Below are 15,762 nucleotides of genomic sequence, written 5' to 3'. Positions count from 1 at the left end.
TCTCAGACTGTTTAATGTTCCATGAAATGATGGCGTTTGCTTCCCCCGGAATGAATCCGGTGGCATCTAATACAGCAAGCCTCTCTCTGAGAATTGAGTTGGGAGCGTTCTTTTGTATTCCCCTTTCGTCCTGGTTTCGGTAGAAGTCCTGCAATTAGCTCGCCCTTCACTGCGCCACATAATTGAAAAATATAAATCGTACATGTCAAAAATCTACAAGGAAAATATTTCACTATATCACAGCAGTTTGCGGTGACAATTTTCTCCTCTGATATGTTACTGCAGACTCATAAACAGTAATAAGCGTGAGCCAGGAGGAAAGAAATCCCCCCCCGCCCCAAAAATGGAAAAGAAACTCAAATGAATGCCTTTTAAAACAGTTCCAATGCCTCGGGAATCAACTTCAATACAACACATGTGTGTCTCTAAGCAAATGTGTTTGTCTACGCTCCCTCCGGCTGCAGTTCGCTGCCAAATCGAGAACTGGCAAAGTGGCAAATCTCCCGAGTATTTTAAGTGGGCTTGACGGAAATTCTCAACGTGGAGCTCCCCGGCCTGCTGAGGATTTCCAAGACAATGCACGCTTCTTCAGTGATGCAAATACAGACGTGATAGCAAACCCGTCGGTGGAGGAGGAGTTGAAAAGTTCAGTTGGATTATTTTCAAGTTGAAACCAGGTGTTGTATTGGAGGCGGGGGATCTGTCTCTTCATTACGTATCATATCCTGTACATTGCACAAGCGTCATGTTTTTTAGTAATTTCCCTTTTTCGTCCTTCTTCTGTTTGTGGCTCAAGAAAAGGTGAACATTGTGACGCGTGTGCTCTTCAGGTGTGCGTACGCTTTACTGTTGCTAGCCCAAGGTCTTCTGTGTTCCCAAATTTCGAAGCCTGAAGCTCCCACACACGCAGCGTGGGAAATGCAGTAGAAAGTGGTTAAGAGGCAAAAAAAATCTCATCTATTTTAATCGTCATGTCTTTTTCCCATTTTCCATCTCTCAGCGTTTCATCCAGTACCTGGCCTCCAGAAACACACTGTTTAACCTCACCAACTTCCTGGATAAGGGAGCCCTGCAAGGTCAAAAAATAAAAATAAAAAAAATAATAACAATTGTTCACATCCTATCTCTCTTTGTTTTATCATGAATAAACCAAACTCATTCAATCTGCTCGCTTGGTATGTTTTCTTTCCTCTCCCAGGTTACGACATGTCAACCTTCATCAGAAGATACAGCCGTTACATGAACGAAAAGGCCATGTCCTACAGACTTGTGGCTGTGGATTTCACCAAGATGAAGCGAGGGTAGGCGACGCCCGAAATGACACGAGTCCGTCGTCATGTTTTCCACGATTAAAAAGGTTGAACCGTCCTGCCGTCGCTTTTCTAAACCGCTTTTCCCGTTCAAGGTTGCCCATTCGCACCGTTATTGAATGGCAACTCTTATGCCAGCGCTGTCAGAGTTAATCATCTGCTGCTCTAGTTAAAGATTTACTTTAAAAACTCTGTGTAGAGTTTTGGTTCTAAATACGGTAGAACCTCAATTTAACGGACTAATAAAGGGAGGGAGGGGTGGGGGGTTTCCATTAAAGCCATTTGTCTGTTAATTTGAAGAACTTTTTTTCTTCTGTGGCCTAAAAACACGGAGTACAGTGCCAAATGTTAAATAAATGTAAATATGACACTTTCATGTGTTTAGGCTTATGCATTTTTTCAATATGCAGGACCGAGGGTGTGATGCGGACCATGAACACGGAGAAGCTAATTAAGACGCTGCCCATAATTCAGAACCAGCTTGATGCTTTGCTGGATTTCCAGGTACTTGGTATATAGTGTATAGTGTGTGTGTGTGAGCTGATATAAATTCTTGTCTCTCTGGAAATCAGCGCTCAACCCGTTTGCCTCCCCTCCTCCTCTTCCTCCGCAGGCCAACCCGAACGAACTCACTAATGGCGTGATCAACTCTGCGTTCATGCTGCTCTTCAAAGACTCCATCAGGCTGTTTGCCGCTTACAACGAAGGGGTCATCAACCTCTTGGGTACCGCGCTCACCTTGACTTTATCGCGCTTATGATCGATCACACAAGCGCGGCAGATTTGGATGTGTGCCGCCGCCGCTGCAGAGGCGACGCGCATGTCGTGGCGGTTTCCATGGCAGCGGTGTCGGTTTCCAAACACGTTCAGCACTGATCATTGTCTTTTTTTTTTTTCTTCTTTTTTTTTTAACCCCCTCCTCCCTTTCCTCTGGCTGCGGCAGAGAAATACTTCGACATGAAGAAGAACCAGTGCAAAGATGCTCTGGACATCTACAAGAAGTTTCTTTACAGGATGACAAAGTTGTCCGAGTTCCTCAAAGTGGCTGAGGTACACACACACACACACACACACACACACACATGCACTCCGATCAGGTATATCCATAACTTGGTTTTAGTGCCCGCCTCTCTCCTCTCAGCTTGACAAAGATGGATGCCTTTGCGGACCTCTGTTGCCCAGTGCTCGCAGATCATCCCTCTTGTCTTCTCGCCTCTCCTTTGTTCCAAACAGTGCGAGTCTGCCGCCGGAACATTCGCAATTGAGCAGCAGCCCGCTCGAGCAAATCCCATTGTTGTGTTCTAATTAGCTACCAAGGAGCTTCCTGTTTTTACTGGTGTTTTTTTTTTTTTTTTAAATAAAAAAATAAAAAAGGCACTCTGGCTCCACATTTAGGAGAAAACGAATGATTTGATCCAAGTTCTAAATGTCCTAAGGCAAATCTGGATGTATTTGTTTCTAAATTGACACCGTGTCAAATTGCTTCTCGCTGAAACTTAAAAAGCACCTGAAGACATTTGGCCAACAATAAAACATAATTCAAAAGGCCCTTTGAATATTTCATTTCACACGGCTGCAGACAATGTAGATTAATGCGGCAAAAAGTGCTCAACTCTTAAAAATCAAGGTGAATATTATTGCAAAAGGATGACAAAGAAATTGTATTGGCTCCCTGCCGTAGAAAATAAAATAAATTGTTGTGCCTTGTTAATGCTTGACCAAAATCAGACCTCAGTTTTTACTTTTCTAGATATAAGAGCTGCTTTGGAGGGTGCACCGAAGTGATGAGAGGCAGAGGTCGAAGCCCCGATGGTGATTTGTTTAACAGTCCTTGACCTCGTGTTCTTTATCTGTCCTGAGAGCCTATTTTATCTGTCCGAGCGCTTCCAGATGGATTTGGTGTTGGCGTCGTCTTTTGTTTTTATTTATTTATTTATTTTACATCATCAATGTGTTGTCGTCACAACACGATTAATCACTGCCGTCAGGCCATCCTCCGCCTCACATTGGCCACTCCCATTTGTCACCGATCATTTGCTCAGTGTGTCGTCACAAATTCTTGATTTGTTGATTTCTGCTGTCGATTTTTGGTTGGTGCATGAAGTAACGATTCCCCTATTTCTTTTTCTCACGTGGACCCTGCCCCTTTTTTTTCTCCATTTTTTTTTTTTCCCCCACCCACCTTCCTCCCTGTCTTGTTTTCCACGACAGGAAGTTGGAATAGATCAGGGTGACATCCCCGATCTCTCGCAGGTCAGTGTACATCTCACCTCCTTTTCTTCTTGTTTTTCTCCGCCACCCTCCTTTCTCCCTTTCTGTCCCGACACTCACGTTACCTGTATTTCCTCACTCACCAACCAGCTCTCCTGTTCATGTTATTATTTTTTCATTTGCAACAATCATCCTGGTCTTTTTGTTTGGGAGCAAGGGTGTAGCTCCCACCTTTTATTTCTTTTTTGGTTTTTTTTTTTCTCTCAGAGGGGTGGGGTTGATCTTGCTCTTCTGGCGTTCTCTTCCACCATTGCAGGCTCATTATAGATCCCGTAGCAGGCTTAGCTGGGCGTTACCACTGCAACAGCAGCAACTGCAGATTGCTACTAACTGCAATAATAAAGAGCCTTAAAGCAATAAAGTTCATCTTGCAGTATGTATATTAGCTGCACGGCTGAACTGAAAAGCATACTGATTGCCGTGTCCTGATCGATGTTATGGATTCTAACACCAAATAAGGGACCAAAAGTAACAAATCTGTCTTAAAAACAAACACAAAAAAAAGATCAGAAGTTAGCTGCAAGTCGACTGACCGCTGTCACAAAATGTTTTCTTCTTCCTCCTGTGTCGCAGAAAACAAAAGGATCATACATTGTAGGTGGTGGGTTGCATACTGTGTTACTTCCCCCTTCCCACCTATTTCGACACCCCTGCACGCCAAATGTGTGGTCTAACATACGCACCGCATGCACACGCAGGCACGTCGGCTTGTTGCCTCGCTTCCAATATGTGCCTGTCCAACTCGTGCAGATTGCTTTTTGCCCTCTAGCAGCCAGACTACCGCGACAAGCGAAAGGCCATGAAACTTCATGAATAGAAAATGAGGATTCACCACGCCAGCCTCAGTCTTCATCTGCATGACTCCCTCCGCCCGGGTTCCATTTGAATTTGTCGCCGTCGTGCGCGGCATCTCTGCTTCAACGGGCAGCGCAGTCGCTTTTAATCATACCTGACCCAAGATTTACAGTCTAATCATTATGCAGGAGACAGAATGATACAAGCGCTGAACAGGGTTATCTTTTTTTTTCCGGCTCGTCCCAAAACCTTGTATCGTGAATAATTAATAGCAACGCACACCATGATGATTTTGTGTGTGTATGTGTGTGTTACATCTATTATTGACTCTGCTTACAAGGTCCTCTTCTCCAAGCAAACTACTGTCTAGCTCACAAGACAAAATACTTCCAGATGTGTGTGTGTGTGTGTGTGCGTGTGTGTCCATTCTCGTGGATGGTGACGTTGTCATATTTTCACTGTAGAGGAAATTGCTTTCCTCCGTGTGCTGCAGTAAGCTAAAGCGCAGCTGAACTATGGATTTTGGTGTAGAATGGAGCTGCCTTGTTTTCCTCTGCACAACTTAAGTTGAACTCCTCTGCTCATCTCATTTTCGAACCAAGTGGAGATTTGAATAGAAGCATAAATGAGAGCTGCACAGGCGCTTGTTGTGGAAGGGCAAGCATGCAAAAGAAAAAGAAAAAAAGAAAAAAACCGCATGACTTCTCCTCTCCCTTCGACCTTTTTTCTTGCTTTTCGTTTCAAAGCTATGTAGTGCTACTCTGCTCACCATGTCAATGTTTTCTGCATGTTGCCATGGCTTCCTTTTTTTGCCTAACACACTCTGTTACCTCCCTGTGAGACTTTCTCAACTTACTCCGACCCAGAAAGTTACTCGCTCGTGTGTGGGAAGTGATATTGTGCAGAAAGTTCACCCAATTACTCCATTCATTTGTTGTAATTGCTCATGTTGTTCCTACCCTTGTGTCCCAAGGCCCCCAGCAGCCTCCTGGAGGCGCTGGAGCAGCACCTGGCGTCCCTGGAGGGCAAGAAGACCAAGGAGCTGAATGCAGACACCAGGTGAATATTTCGAAGATGACAGTGGCTCTTAACTCACTCACTGCCATTCACGGCTTTTGAAGTCAAATACCTGTGTTAACTGGGAGGGCTGGCAGTGAATGTTAATCAGTGCTTGATTTCCATCCGTCCGTCCGTCTCTCGTCTCACAGAGCGTCCACCCTGTCCAGTGCCGTCTCATGTCTCGCCTCCACCGACATGTCCTTCGCCCGCATGGATGAAAAGGAGAAGCAGCTGGCCCTGGAGGAGGAACAGGCCAGACTCCAGGCTCTTAAGGTAACTGTCAATGAGGTCTAGCCTATCTTGTCAAATGTGACATGGTTCGCAGAACTGCTCTTTCCCTGCCAAGGTCCAACAATTTCTTTTGGGTTTAGTCGGAAAATAAAGTGAGGAGTGGCGCGAGTGAGCTGGGATCAGTTGGTCTCGTTCGGCTGTCTTCATCTCATGTCCAAATACGCCATTATTTTTTAATTCATTTAATTTTTTACTCAATGTGCTGTCATGTGAGCAAGTGGGTTCATCACAAATTCTAAAATAAAATCCTGCTCCCTTTGAGGGTGAGAAGGGTTTGTAGAATAGGCTGGAATTGACATGGAGACGAATGAATTGGATTGAATTGTTTTGCTAGACTATCACGTCATCACATGATAAAATATATTGATCTCAGTGGGGGAGGGGGGGGGGGGGAATAGATCATCATCAGCTCTGGAGAGGTGACACAGACCAAGATGAACAATAAAATCAGCCAATAAAACTTTGCATATGTTTGTAAGGTAATGCTTCTACGCGTGCTCACCTGAGGTCACATGGTGGCTTCGAGGCAGCAAACGTTGGCCTGCTGTCACCTTGCAAGTCATATTCTTTCATTATTAAAGTCGTGTAATGTTTGCTCATCGTAATTCGGCAGCAGAGGACGTGTACTGCTAATTAATCTGCATTGATTCGGGATTGAGGTGGCCTCTATTAGACTATTGATGTGTCCTTGCGTCCACCTTAAAAGTTGCAGAGTTTACTTCAAGCATCCCTGCTGTTGCTTCCACTTGGAAAAATGTTGTGCATCTGTGCTGCCTGCCAGGATCAGCGTCTGAAGGAGATCAACATGCAAACCCCGCCCTCCGCCTCCCCCGGCAGCCAATCAATAGGCAGCGGCCACAACAACAACCACATCGCGCAGACGCCGGAGTTGTTCGGCTCCTCGCTGTCAGGCAACAGGTGTGACAGAATGCACTGCTCGCCGTTTTGGGGTTCGGGCCAAAGTCGGCTCTCGTATAGAAGTAATGTTAATTTGTCTTTCCAGTTGACGCGGCCTTTCGCTTCATTTTTCCCTCACCCCCGCCCATCAATTCCCTTGCATCTCTCAATTATACTACCCTCTACTTTTAATATCTTCCTTCCCTGTCCCTTTTGTCCAATTTCCCACCGACACGCTCGTATATTCTCAATGCTTTGTTTTCCCCGACTCCTCAGTATGCCCAACCTGAACAGCGACCTGTTTGATCTTCAGCCGGCCTTCATCCCCGCGGTGCAGTGCGCTCCTTCCATTTCCTCCGCCAACTGTGCCTGGGGAGGTACGCTGCACACGCTTGCAATAGATATGTTCAGAAGAACAGATACAGACACCTACCTCCACACATAATACTGTGCATGAGCGTCTCCATCTGTCCATATATTCCAGCCACCTACCATCATTGTGTCCTTTTCTTCCACCATTTTATGATCTTACCACCGTTGTGTTGTGCAGTCATTCATGTTGGAAATCGTGTGGCTCTGCTATATAAGCGGCTTTCCTGTCCGTGTCGACTCGGAAATGTCTTCATATGCCTGTTGACCTTTAAACAATGTCAGCATTTTGTTCTTTCAAAACACAAGTCGCGGAGACGCACGCACGCAAGCTTCATGACCGAGGGTTTAACTGAAGCCTGCGCATGCTTCCTCAAATGTTAGTTGAGACGAGGACCTCGCTGGTTAATTTTGTCACATGCTCTTGTCCTCGAGAGAGCGTTGCTGTAGTTATACCAAAAAGATGTGGTCTGCCAGCTGTTAATCCCGGCTTCTTCCGCATGCACACAACACTTGAATAACGGAACTACATCCCTCAGGACTGGAGAGCCAGCCTCTGCAACCCAACGCCCCCGCCATGACAGTAGATTTCGATGCTGTGTTCGGGAATAAGGCCGCTCCTGGTAACGACGGAACGCAGCCAGCCGCCGGTAAAGTGTTTTACCCGTCTGACTGTCCGGGCTGGAAAACTAAAACCCTTTTGGCTTTCCGGGCAGCGCCAGCGTCGCTTTTGATTAACCCTCGTTCTTGCAACTTTGCTCCCTTTCCATGTTCCCATGTTAAACGCATACGAGTTGACTCGTACGTCGTCGTATTAAAAAAGTGTATTTGCCACAGAAAGTGCTCTATCGGTAGCTTGTATATGTGGGGAATATGTAACTTATGAGTTTTCTGCTTTCTGTCGCAACTCCTTTACCTGGTCTGCACCTGCTCAGCCGCGTTTGCTGCGTCTTCCTCCCTGCTAGCGTGTAATCAAGGTGCAATTATTTTCCAGTGGATCTCCACTCTGACAGCTCCCATCCATCAGCGTCACGACTGGAGGTTGGCCAGCTTTAATCAGCCAGCTGTTTCACACCAGCCGTTGATGCATGTGCCATTCAATGTGAACATGTATTGGAAAGAATATTTTAAATGTACAGGGGGGGGGGGGAGCAACGCCCAGTTTTGAAATACAGAATTTTCTTTTCTTTTTTTTTGTGTGTTTTTACTTGTTCACTGCAGTGGATGTTTGTATTCAACTCGAATCCAAGCGTTAACTGGCGCCGACATTTTGCCTCATAATATTCTATGGGTCTTGAAATGTCTGCTCGAAAACAGCTGACAGTACCAAAAACTGCTTTAAAAAAGGCCGAAGAACATAAAATGGTCAAATAGGGGAGTTCTTTTTTGCTTCTTCGTCTAATGCATGAAAAGCTGCCTTTCAGACTGCCAACACATCTGGTCGACTGGCAGCATCACACCACAGTGTGTCTTTTTTTTTTTTCTTTTCTTTTTTTCTTTTTTTTTTATGTCCATCTTTCCACGCGCATGTGTCGTCCAACTGCAGGTATCCGCCGCTTCTCGCGCATCGTTTGTCACGTTCGCTTTGTCTCGCCCCCTTTTTCATTCTGCTCGTGACTTTAACGCCAGCGTTGGTTTTTGTCTGCGCCGTCACACTTGGCATAGCAAAGAATCACCCAGGCAACCCTGTTCCATCTGCTCTCCTCTTTGAAACTCCTTCAGCTCGTATTCTTACACGTCTCACACGATATTTGCTCGGAAAGCTGTCTTTTGTTCTCCCCCGTGTGTGCGGCATCTTACCTTGTTTGCTCTTCCAATAACAGACTCCCATGTTTTATCACCTTCACTTCTCGCTGCCCTCCGCTCTATTTGATCTTCTGAGAGGGATTTTATTTTTTTCTTCTTCCCGTCTTCTCCTCCGCACTCGTAATTCAGTCGTATCGAGCAGGCTTCACTGAGACGGTGCCAAAGGTTTTTTTTTTTTTTTTTTTTTTTTTTTCCTCCTTCTGTCCCCTCTTCTCCCCCCCCCCCTCCCCATTTCATTGCTACAAGACAAATTAGACATCATGAGAATGAATAACTACAGCGAACCACCGTTTATCGTGGAGCATACCCGCAATAGGTGAAAACCTGCACTATCAAACACTTTTCATCATATTTGAACAGACCCAAAAAAAACAAATTGCAAGCCTAAAATGTATCTTAAATGTGTGGTTCTCCTTTCCCACATGCAAGGGCGTTATTGTAATTAAACTGTAAAAAGCCATTAAAACGAGAAAGCAGGGGAACACTTTCTTTTTTTGTTCATTTACTTTTTTTCCCCCACGTATACGCCCCTCCCCCCCACCATGGCTTCCCTTCTCCCGTTTGCTAAGCTAGCAGGAAAAGTGTGCGCTGGATGTGTTGTGTCAGCACCACTGTCAGAGCTACAAACCATTTCCCAACTAGATATTATCCCTCGCTCCCTCCTTCTTTTTCCCTCCCCCTTCCTTTCCTTTTCTGCTCTCTCTGTGTTTCACGAGGTCAGCGTGGTCATCTTGCGGCCTGTTTTGGCATTTTCCACATTCGTTTTCTGCCCGCCTTGTTGCACGCCACCGCCACCCCGTAACAGCATTTGCGCAAATGAGCGCTGACACGGGAAGTTGTTAACCCGACCACCTTCGCTCAAGCGCCAGCACGCCAAACCGCTCGCTGCCATTTGCGTCCACTGGGGTCACATTGACAAAATCACGATTTGTCCCCCTCACAAGCACATTCTTAAGTGTGTGCACAACACACTTTGGAAATACATTAATCAGTGCTGCAAGTTTTTTGGACCGTAATACCTCCACATCTGATCAGCGGTTTACTTTTTTTGTTTTCTTTTTTCTACTAACGTGACATGGTTGAGCGTTGACTTTAGATCTCTTGAGAAGTTGGATCGTGTCGCTCCCGCAGGTTTTGACAACCTGGGAGATCTGCTGAAGCCGACCGTTCCCATACATGCGGCGCATGCCCTCCCGCCTCAAATGGTCTTCCAGTCCGGAGGAAAGCTGCTCGCCAATGACCTGGACTCCTCGCTGGCCAACCTTGTAGGCAGTGAGTGAAACGCACGTTATGCTATACAGTAGAGTGCTATTATATTTTGTCTCTATCGAGCATAACCTGAGTCATCGTCTCTCCTCAGATCTGCAGTTTGGTGGAACCCTATCCAAAAAGTGAGTCTGATACCTTTTAGCTAAATCCTCCATTTCTAGTTATTTGTTCCATTCAAGCCGGTGAGAAATGCTGAAACGTCCTGGCCTCGTGGCTCTCCTGCTGCCCCTCCAGGCCGGAGATGCAGTGGAACCAGCCGGGGGAGAAGAAGCTAACCGGGGGGCAGAACTGGCAGAACAAGACCATGTCCACCACCCAGTGGAGCCCGGCGCCCATGGTCCCACCACCCATGCCTGTGCCACACGTGGTAAGACGCTTGACGTTTGAGGAATCATGCTCGTGTTCGCATGGGTCCATGAGAACAAAGTATCGTGAACCCCGTTTGTCTTCACTATTTTTTTTTTTTTTGGGTGGGGGGGACCATGGTTGCTGCTATTCCTTGGAATCAGCACTTCTCGCTCAGCTTGACCCCCTCGTGCACTTCTTCCGTCTGTTTTGCAGCGCCATCGCCTCGTCTTCCTTTCCCGTCTGTGCTTGTTTGTTTCACTTTTCTGTTTTCTGTCTGTTTTGCTTTGTCATCTGCTTGCAGTGTTCTTGTTGTTGACCCTTGGCTCATTTGTCTTGTTTTTCTTCAACTTAATTTGTCTTTCTTCCCTCACTCACTCCCCCTTGCTCTTATCTTTGTCTTTTGTCTCTTTTTCCTGTTGCATCCTGACGCAGAATGGAATGTTCTATACTAGTTATGTAAGTAGCTATCCACTAACAGCTGCCTGGTGATAAGCGTCCTTTTTAGTGATAGCTTTGGGTCCCTTGATTGATACTGTCACGCTTTACCCTATATGTTTGTACTCACACTAAAACGCAGTGACCGTGCAGTCATTGGTGTTCCCAAACAATAGTGTAAAAATATGTTTGTTATATTTGCCTGCTTCTGTGCTGCGGGTCCTTGTTAACTCCGCTAATATTAATACTGTGCTGTATGTGTCACTTAGTCATTACATGGCTCGACACACAAATAAGCAGGAATCAGTAGCTTTTTTGCGCACATCCACCATGCGTGCACTTTATCATCATTAACAGATTCACTGCCATTGACGGCTTTAGAAGTCAAATATGTGTCAAATATGTTAACTGGGATGGCCGGCAGTGTATGAGCTAAAGGTTTGCTCTGTGTGTGTACGCGAGACCTGAGGAATTACTTTTAATGCGCCCGGTGTCAACAGTTCATACTGCAGGCACCCGCAGCAACTTTTCCACACACTAAAGCTCATAAAACGACATTAAAATCCCACAGGGCGTTCTGGTATGTTGGCGATGGCCTTGATTCATTTATTTTTTTTTTTAAGTCATTTCCCATTTCCTTCCAGGCTCCAGCTCCCGTGGCTTTCCCCATGACGACGCCACAAGTGCCTGTGTATGGAATGGTGAGGGAAACCATTATTTCAACCAGCTTTTGAAAGATAGATATATAAATATGGATAATCATAATGCTGTCTCATCCATATGTTAACGTGCATAATATTGATCGAGAGCTTTTATATAAGTGAATAGTAAGCATATAAAAGATGATGTTAGCGTTTGTGACTGGCAATTTTTTTTTTTGTAGGTCCACCCCCAGATGGGTCAGGTGGGTGGGGTGCCAGTCATGGCTCCTCAGCCAATGATGTACAACCAGCCTGTCCTCAGACCCACTAACCCCTTTGCAGCCATACCTGGAGCCCAGGTGAGATTGTGTTTTGTACTTCTGTGTGTGTGTGTGTGGGGTGGCGTGGGGGGGTGGGGGGGGGGGAGAGAGAAAAGTAAATCATGAGCAAAAAGTCATATCTTAGAAATGGAGTTTGGGGATGTAATGGAAGTCATTGAACGCTTTGTTTTTTATCCTGGTGATTTGGCAGCACCAGCCAATCCTCTTCATCGCTGCAATCTTTCTGCCTTTATTCAGATGCAGTTTATGTAATCCAGTCAAGCGCCGCGGGTGAGTCGAGTGCCAAAAGCAACAAATTAACGCAAAGAAGACAAACACGCAAGAGGAGCGATTATTTGATCAAGCCAAAAGGACAAAGACCGCAAGCTAACCGATGCCCCCCAAAAACAAGTTGACGAGGCTGGAGGGATCGTCGTTGTCTGAAGCAACTTGCAAAGTGTGTGAGCGTGCGAGTGTCCGATTTGTGTGCGGGGAGCTGCATCACTGAATGTTTGAAGCTGAGAGAAATGGAATGCCAGATTGAAGACGATGCGTGTGATCGATGTGAGGGTCTCTGCTGCCACATTAGCTTTATTTCATACTGGTGCTATTTTGTTGCCTCTTGGCTACGTCCCTGCCTGCAACTGCGCGTGTGTGTGTCTGTGTGTATAAAGTGTGTGCGGCTGCTTCAGACAAGCGTCGTCCTCTGAAGCCGTTCCCTCGTCACGCGTGGACGCGTCGGAGGCAAGTCCTCCTTTTGTTTTCTCACGCTCTTGTGATTGTTTTTTTTTTTTTTTGTCGAATTGTTTGTTCAGAGGATTATTACGCCCAAATGTTCAAGCCATCCCTCTTTGTTAAAAATCCACACAGAGACGCGGTCCCGAGTTGTGACAGCATGCTACACTTGTGCGACTTCCGTGTTGGCGTTTGTCTCCCGCGTAATTGAGGTGACAAGTCGAGATTGACCCCCCGAGCTTTTATCTTCTCCTCAAAAGCTGTGCTGATTCAAAGCAATGCAACGCCGCCATCTCCGGGGGCTTGATCGTCATTACAGGGGTGTACAATCCTGAATTTCACAAAAAAGCTGGGCGAGACCCTCTTATATGCCCGACCCCCGGTGAAAAACGAACTTGTCGAATACGTACGCTGAATTCCAGTGGAAGAGTTAATAATTGATATTCGTCTATTTGAAGACTGATTCTTTTCATGATTTCTCATAATAATTACCAACAATGTAAGGTAGGACAGACAAACATCAATAGGCAAAACTTTATTCCTGTCTCAGTAAGACAGTCGTTCTTCTAGTACGCTAAGTTGTCTGACGAGTGTGGACAACTCGGCGCACTAGTAGGATATGAAAGAAACGTTTCGTTGTCTTTGATGGCAATTTTTTGGCTGCCCAGCATCACTAAGCGGACCCATGTAATGGCTATAGAGGCGTTGTGTTTCCTTGTTGTGCGCTATGTCTGTGCTTGTTTCCATCAGACATGTCAAATCACTTCAATTGCACTGATTCTAAGTGTCTTTACGTGTTCCCCTGGTTTTTGAACAAAATATGAGCGTCAAATGTTGTCTCGTGCAAAAGGTCATCCCCTCATCCGAAGCATTCCATCACAAGGATTTGTATGCGGTCGTCACACGTGGCGGTGTGTAATTCTACATCTGTTTTCATCGAGGGCTGCTTCTCAAAAGTCACACAATTGTCAAAGATGCATGCGCTTGTTTTGTCACCCACATTTTTTTTTAAGAATTTAAAAAATAATGCACACGCAGGGTTTTGCACTGATGTGACTAAGCCGCAGCTGTCGAGTTTACTTTCTGGTGTCAAAAAAAGCAAAGACAAAACAAAACAAAAAAAGTTTTACAGTTCATGTCAACACACCAGCCACTTTAGCAGGTAACAAAAGGTTCCTGCCATTTGAACAATGACCCGTTTTTCTACTCAAAGCCCCGCCCCCTGTCCAGTGTCGATATCCAGACCGCCAGATCAGTGATCGTCCCATCATGTTTTTGGCTCTTTGTCTAGTTGGAACGCGGCTTCTTCTCGCCGTTTTTGCCGTGTGTAGATATGTAAACATTAACGACGCTATCGGATAGATGTCGCTCTTGAACGCTTCTCGTTGAGTCTCGTGTTAGCTTTTGACTCCTCGTAGACGGAACCTGTTGCCGTAGATTTTTCTGCCTCGTCCTGTACTGCTCTCATTTCTTTCAATCTTTCTTGGTGTGTCGTGTTTTTTTTTTTTTTTTTTTTTTTTTTTTTTTTTCATTTAGACAATGTCTTTGGAGGTCTTCAGGCTGTGTTGTTTGGCTTGGCTATATTCCCTCTTTTTGCTTTTTAACCCAGTTTCATTTGTGTCTGTTTGAAGCATGTCAGAAGCCTAAACGTCCACAGCAAATCATGTGATCAAGGTCTTACGTTCCCAATACTCTGCACGAGTAAATTGGGGCCGGTCATGTAATTTTCAGTTAAAAAAAAAGATCAAATGTGTTTATTTTCTGAAATAACGGTCACAAAGCGACATAATAATCCAGAGGTACGTAGCACGCCGAATGGAGCGGCAATAGCTTCGTTTTATAACAACTTTCACAAACGCACTTTCACGCTCGCGAGGCACCGACCGCTATACGGAAACGTTTCGCTGACACGGCCGACAGTCAGGGCAATCTGACAAATTCGACAAACTAAGTCTGCAAAGCCTAGGAAGAGGAGCACTATGGTTATGCAGCTCGCCGGGCGACATCGTCAAAGAGTTGAGAGTTGCCTTCTAATAGAAGCCTAACGAGTGTGAATTGTTTCATGACAAGCAAACTTGTGGGGACAAAAAAAAACCAAACGTGATCATGACATCCCTACTCTGCATTTTTCTACGTGTCGACTCACTCTGGCAGCTTCACCGTGTATTAGTGTGTGTAGCTCTCCTAAATAAGCACCACTGATAAGTGGTCGAATCGGGCGAAATTACTTCCCGAAGCATCTGAAAGGCGCGTTTTGCTTTTGCGTTCCCACTTGGACACTGAATCAGGAGCAGAATGTTTTTTTTTTTCCTCACCTGACATATGACGGTGAGCTCAAACCACATAAAACCTCTTCTACCTGCTCTGTATGGCAACTACTGTCACTTCTCCTGTTTTGTATTTCGGATTTTCCTCTGCATGGAGCCCAGTCCTACGTTCTGTGACTTGCTCTCCTTTGTCTCCGGTGACTCGCGTAGGTGAAAGATTTTGCCGTCAATGATTGGTGAGTGCATGGGAGGGGCTCAGCTTTTCGGCTCGATTTCATGTTTAATTGTGAGCGTGAAAGGAAAACACGGAGGAGCCTTGAGATTAATGTTGAAATCAGTGAGTGCATGGTTGTATCATTGATTGTTCTTTTTCTAAAAAGCCTAATGTGACGATGATCATCATTCACAATTCCCATATGAATTTATTCCCCCCCCCCCCCCTTTGTGGTATTGTAAGTAAGCTCGTCAGTCTTCTGAAGCTGAGCCACAGCAGCCAAGTGTCCCCAAAGTTGACACTTTTGTTGTGATTTTGACGCCATCTGATGTACACTTCATGTATTGCAGTTTTATGAAGAAAAAAAAAAGAATCTGATGTGTGGTGGCAAATTGTTTATCATAACCTGCATTATATTCATGTATGCTTTTTTCCAAAATTGAGTTAATTATGAAAGCTATCAGCACAGATGTAATAATAGTGCTCATGTCCCCCGCCAGTCGGTCGCGCATTCATTGATGCCGAACGCTTTTTTGAGCTGGTGCCACCTTTGAATCTGTCTCTTTGTACATGATTTCTATTTATTTAAAGCAGAATTATATGGATCCTATCGAGCATGGAAAGGCAAAAATGATGAAAATCACAAGCTTTTATTTTACAGCAGTATATTTGTTTATTCAGAGGATTTGTTTTTTTCTGTCTTTTTGGAAGAAATAAAGTCATTTTCCATTACTA

General features: G+C 45.2%; 1 protein-coding gene across 8 annotated transcripts in view; it reads left to right on the top strand.

The window, feature by feature from the left end:
* The window catches only part of si:ch211-200p22.4 (phosphatidylinositol-binding clathrin assembly protein), a 24,877-nt gene extending 9,115 nt beyond the window's left edge, over positions 1-15,762 (top strand). For 2 of the 8 annotated variants that reach the window (XM_061762935.1, XM_061762929.1), the window contains 18 exons: positions 1,001-1,076; positions 1,199-1,301; positions 1,721-1,814; positions 1,924-2,035; positions 2,254-2,360; positions 3,522-3,563; positions 5,350-5,435; positions 5,585-5,708; positions 6,508-6,644; positions 6,900-7,000; positions 7,532-7,642; positions 9,930-10,070; positions 10,159-10,189; positions 10,302-10,434; positions 10,848-10,871; positions 11,495-11,551; positions 11,734-11,850; positions 12,070-15,762. In XM_061762935.1, the coding sequence (XP_061618919.1) occupies positions 1,207-1,301; positions 1,721-1,814; positions 1,924-2,035; positions 2,254-2,360; positions 3,522-3,563; positions 5,350-5,435; positions 5,585-5,708; positions 6,508-6,644; positions 6,900-7,000; positions 7,532-7,642; positions 9,930-10,070; positions 10,159-10,189; positions 10,302-10,434; positions 10,848-10,871; positions 11,495-11,551; positions 11,734-11,850; positions 12,070-12,084 (1,527 nt within the window). In that variant the 5' untranslated portion in view covers positions 1,001-1,076; positions 1,199-1,206 and the 3' untranslated portion in view covers positions 12,085-15,762. Of the gene's footprint in view, positions 1-1,000; positions 1,077-1,198; positions 1,302-1,720; positions 1,815-1,923; positions 2,036-2,253; positions 2,361-3,521; positions 3,564-4,154; positions 4,176-5,349; positions 5,436-5,584; positions 5,709-6,507; positions 6,645-6,899; positions 7,001-7,531; positions 7,643-7,986; positions 10,071-10,158; positions 10,190-10,301; positions 10,435-10,847; positions 10,872-11,494; positions 11,552-11,733; positions 11,851-12,069 lie in introns of those variants that run through there. The other 6 variants (XM_061762930.1, XM_061762932.1, XM_061762933.1 and 3 more) reach the window with 6 other exon arrangements.

The sequence above is a fragment of the Phyllopteryx taeniolatus genome, chromosome 23 (genome assembly GCF_024500385.1).
Source record: "Phyllopteryx taeniolatus isolate TA_2022b chromosome 23, UOR_Ptae_1.2, whole genome shotgun sequence".
Lineage (NCBI taxonomy): Eukaryota > Metazoa > Chordata > Actinopteri > Syngnathiformes > Syngnathidae > Phyllopteryx > Phyllopteryx taeniolatus.
This window is presented reverse-complemented; position numbering and strand designations above follow the sequence as displayed.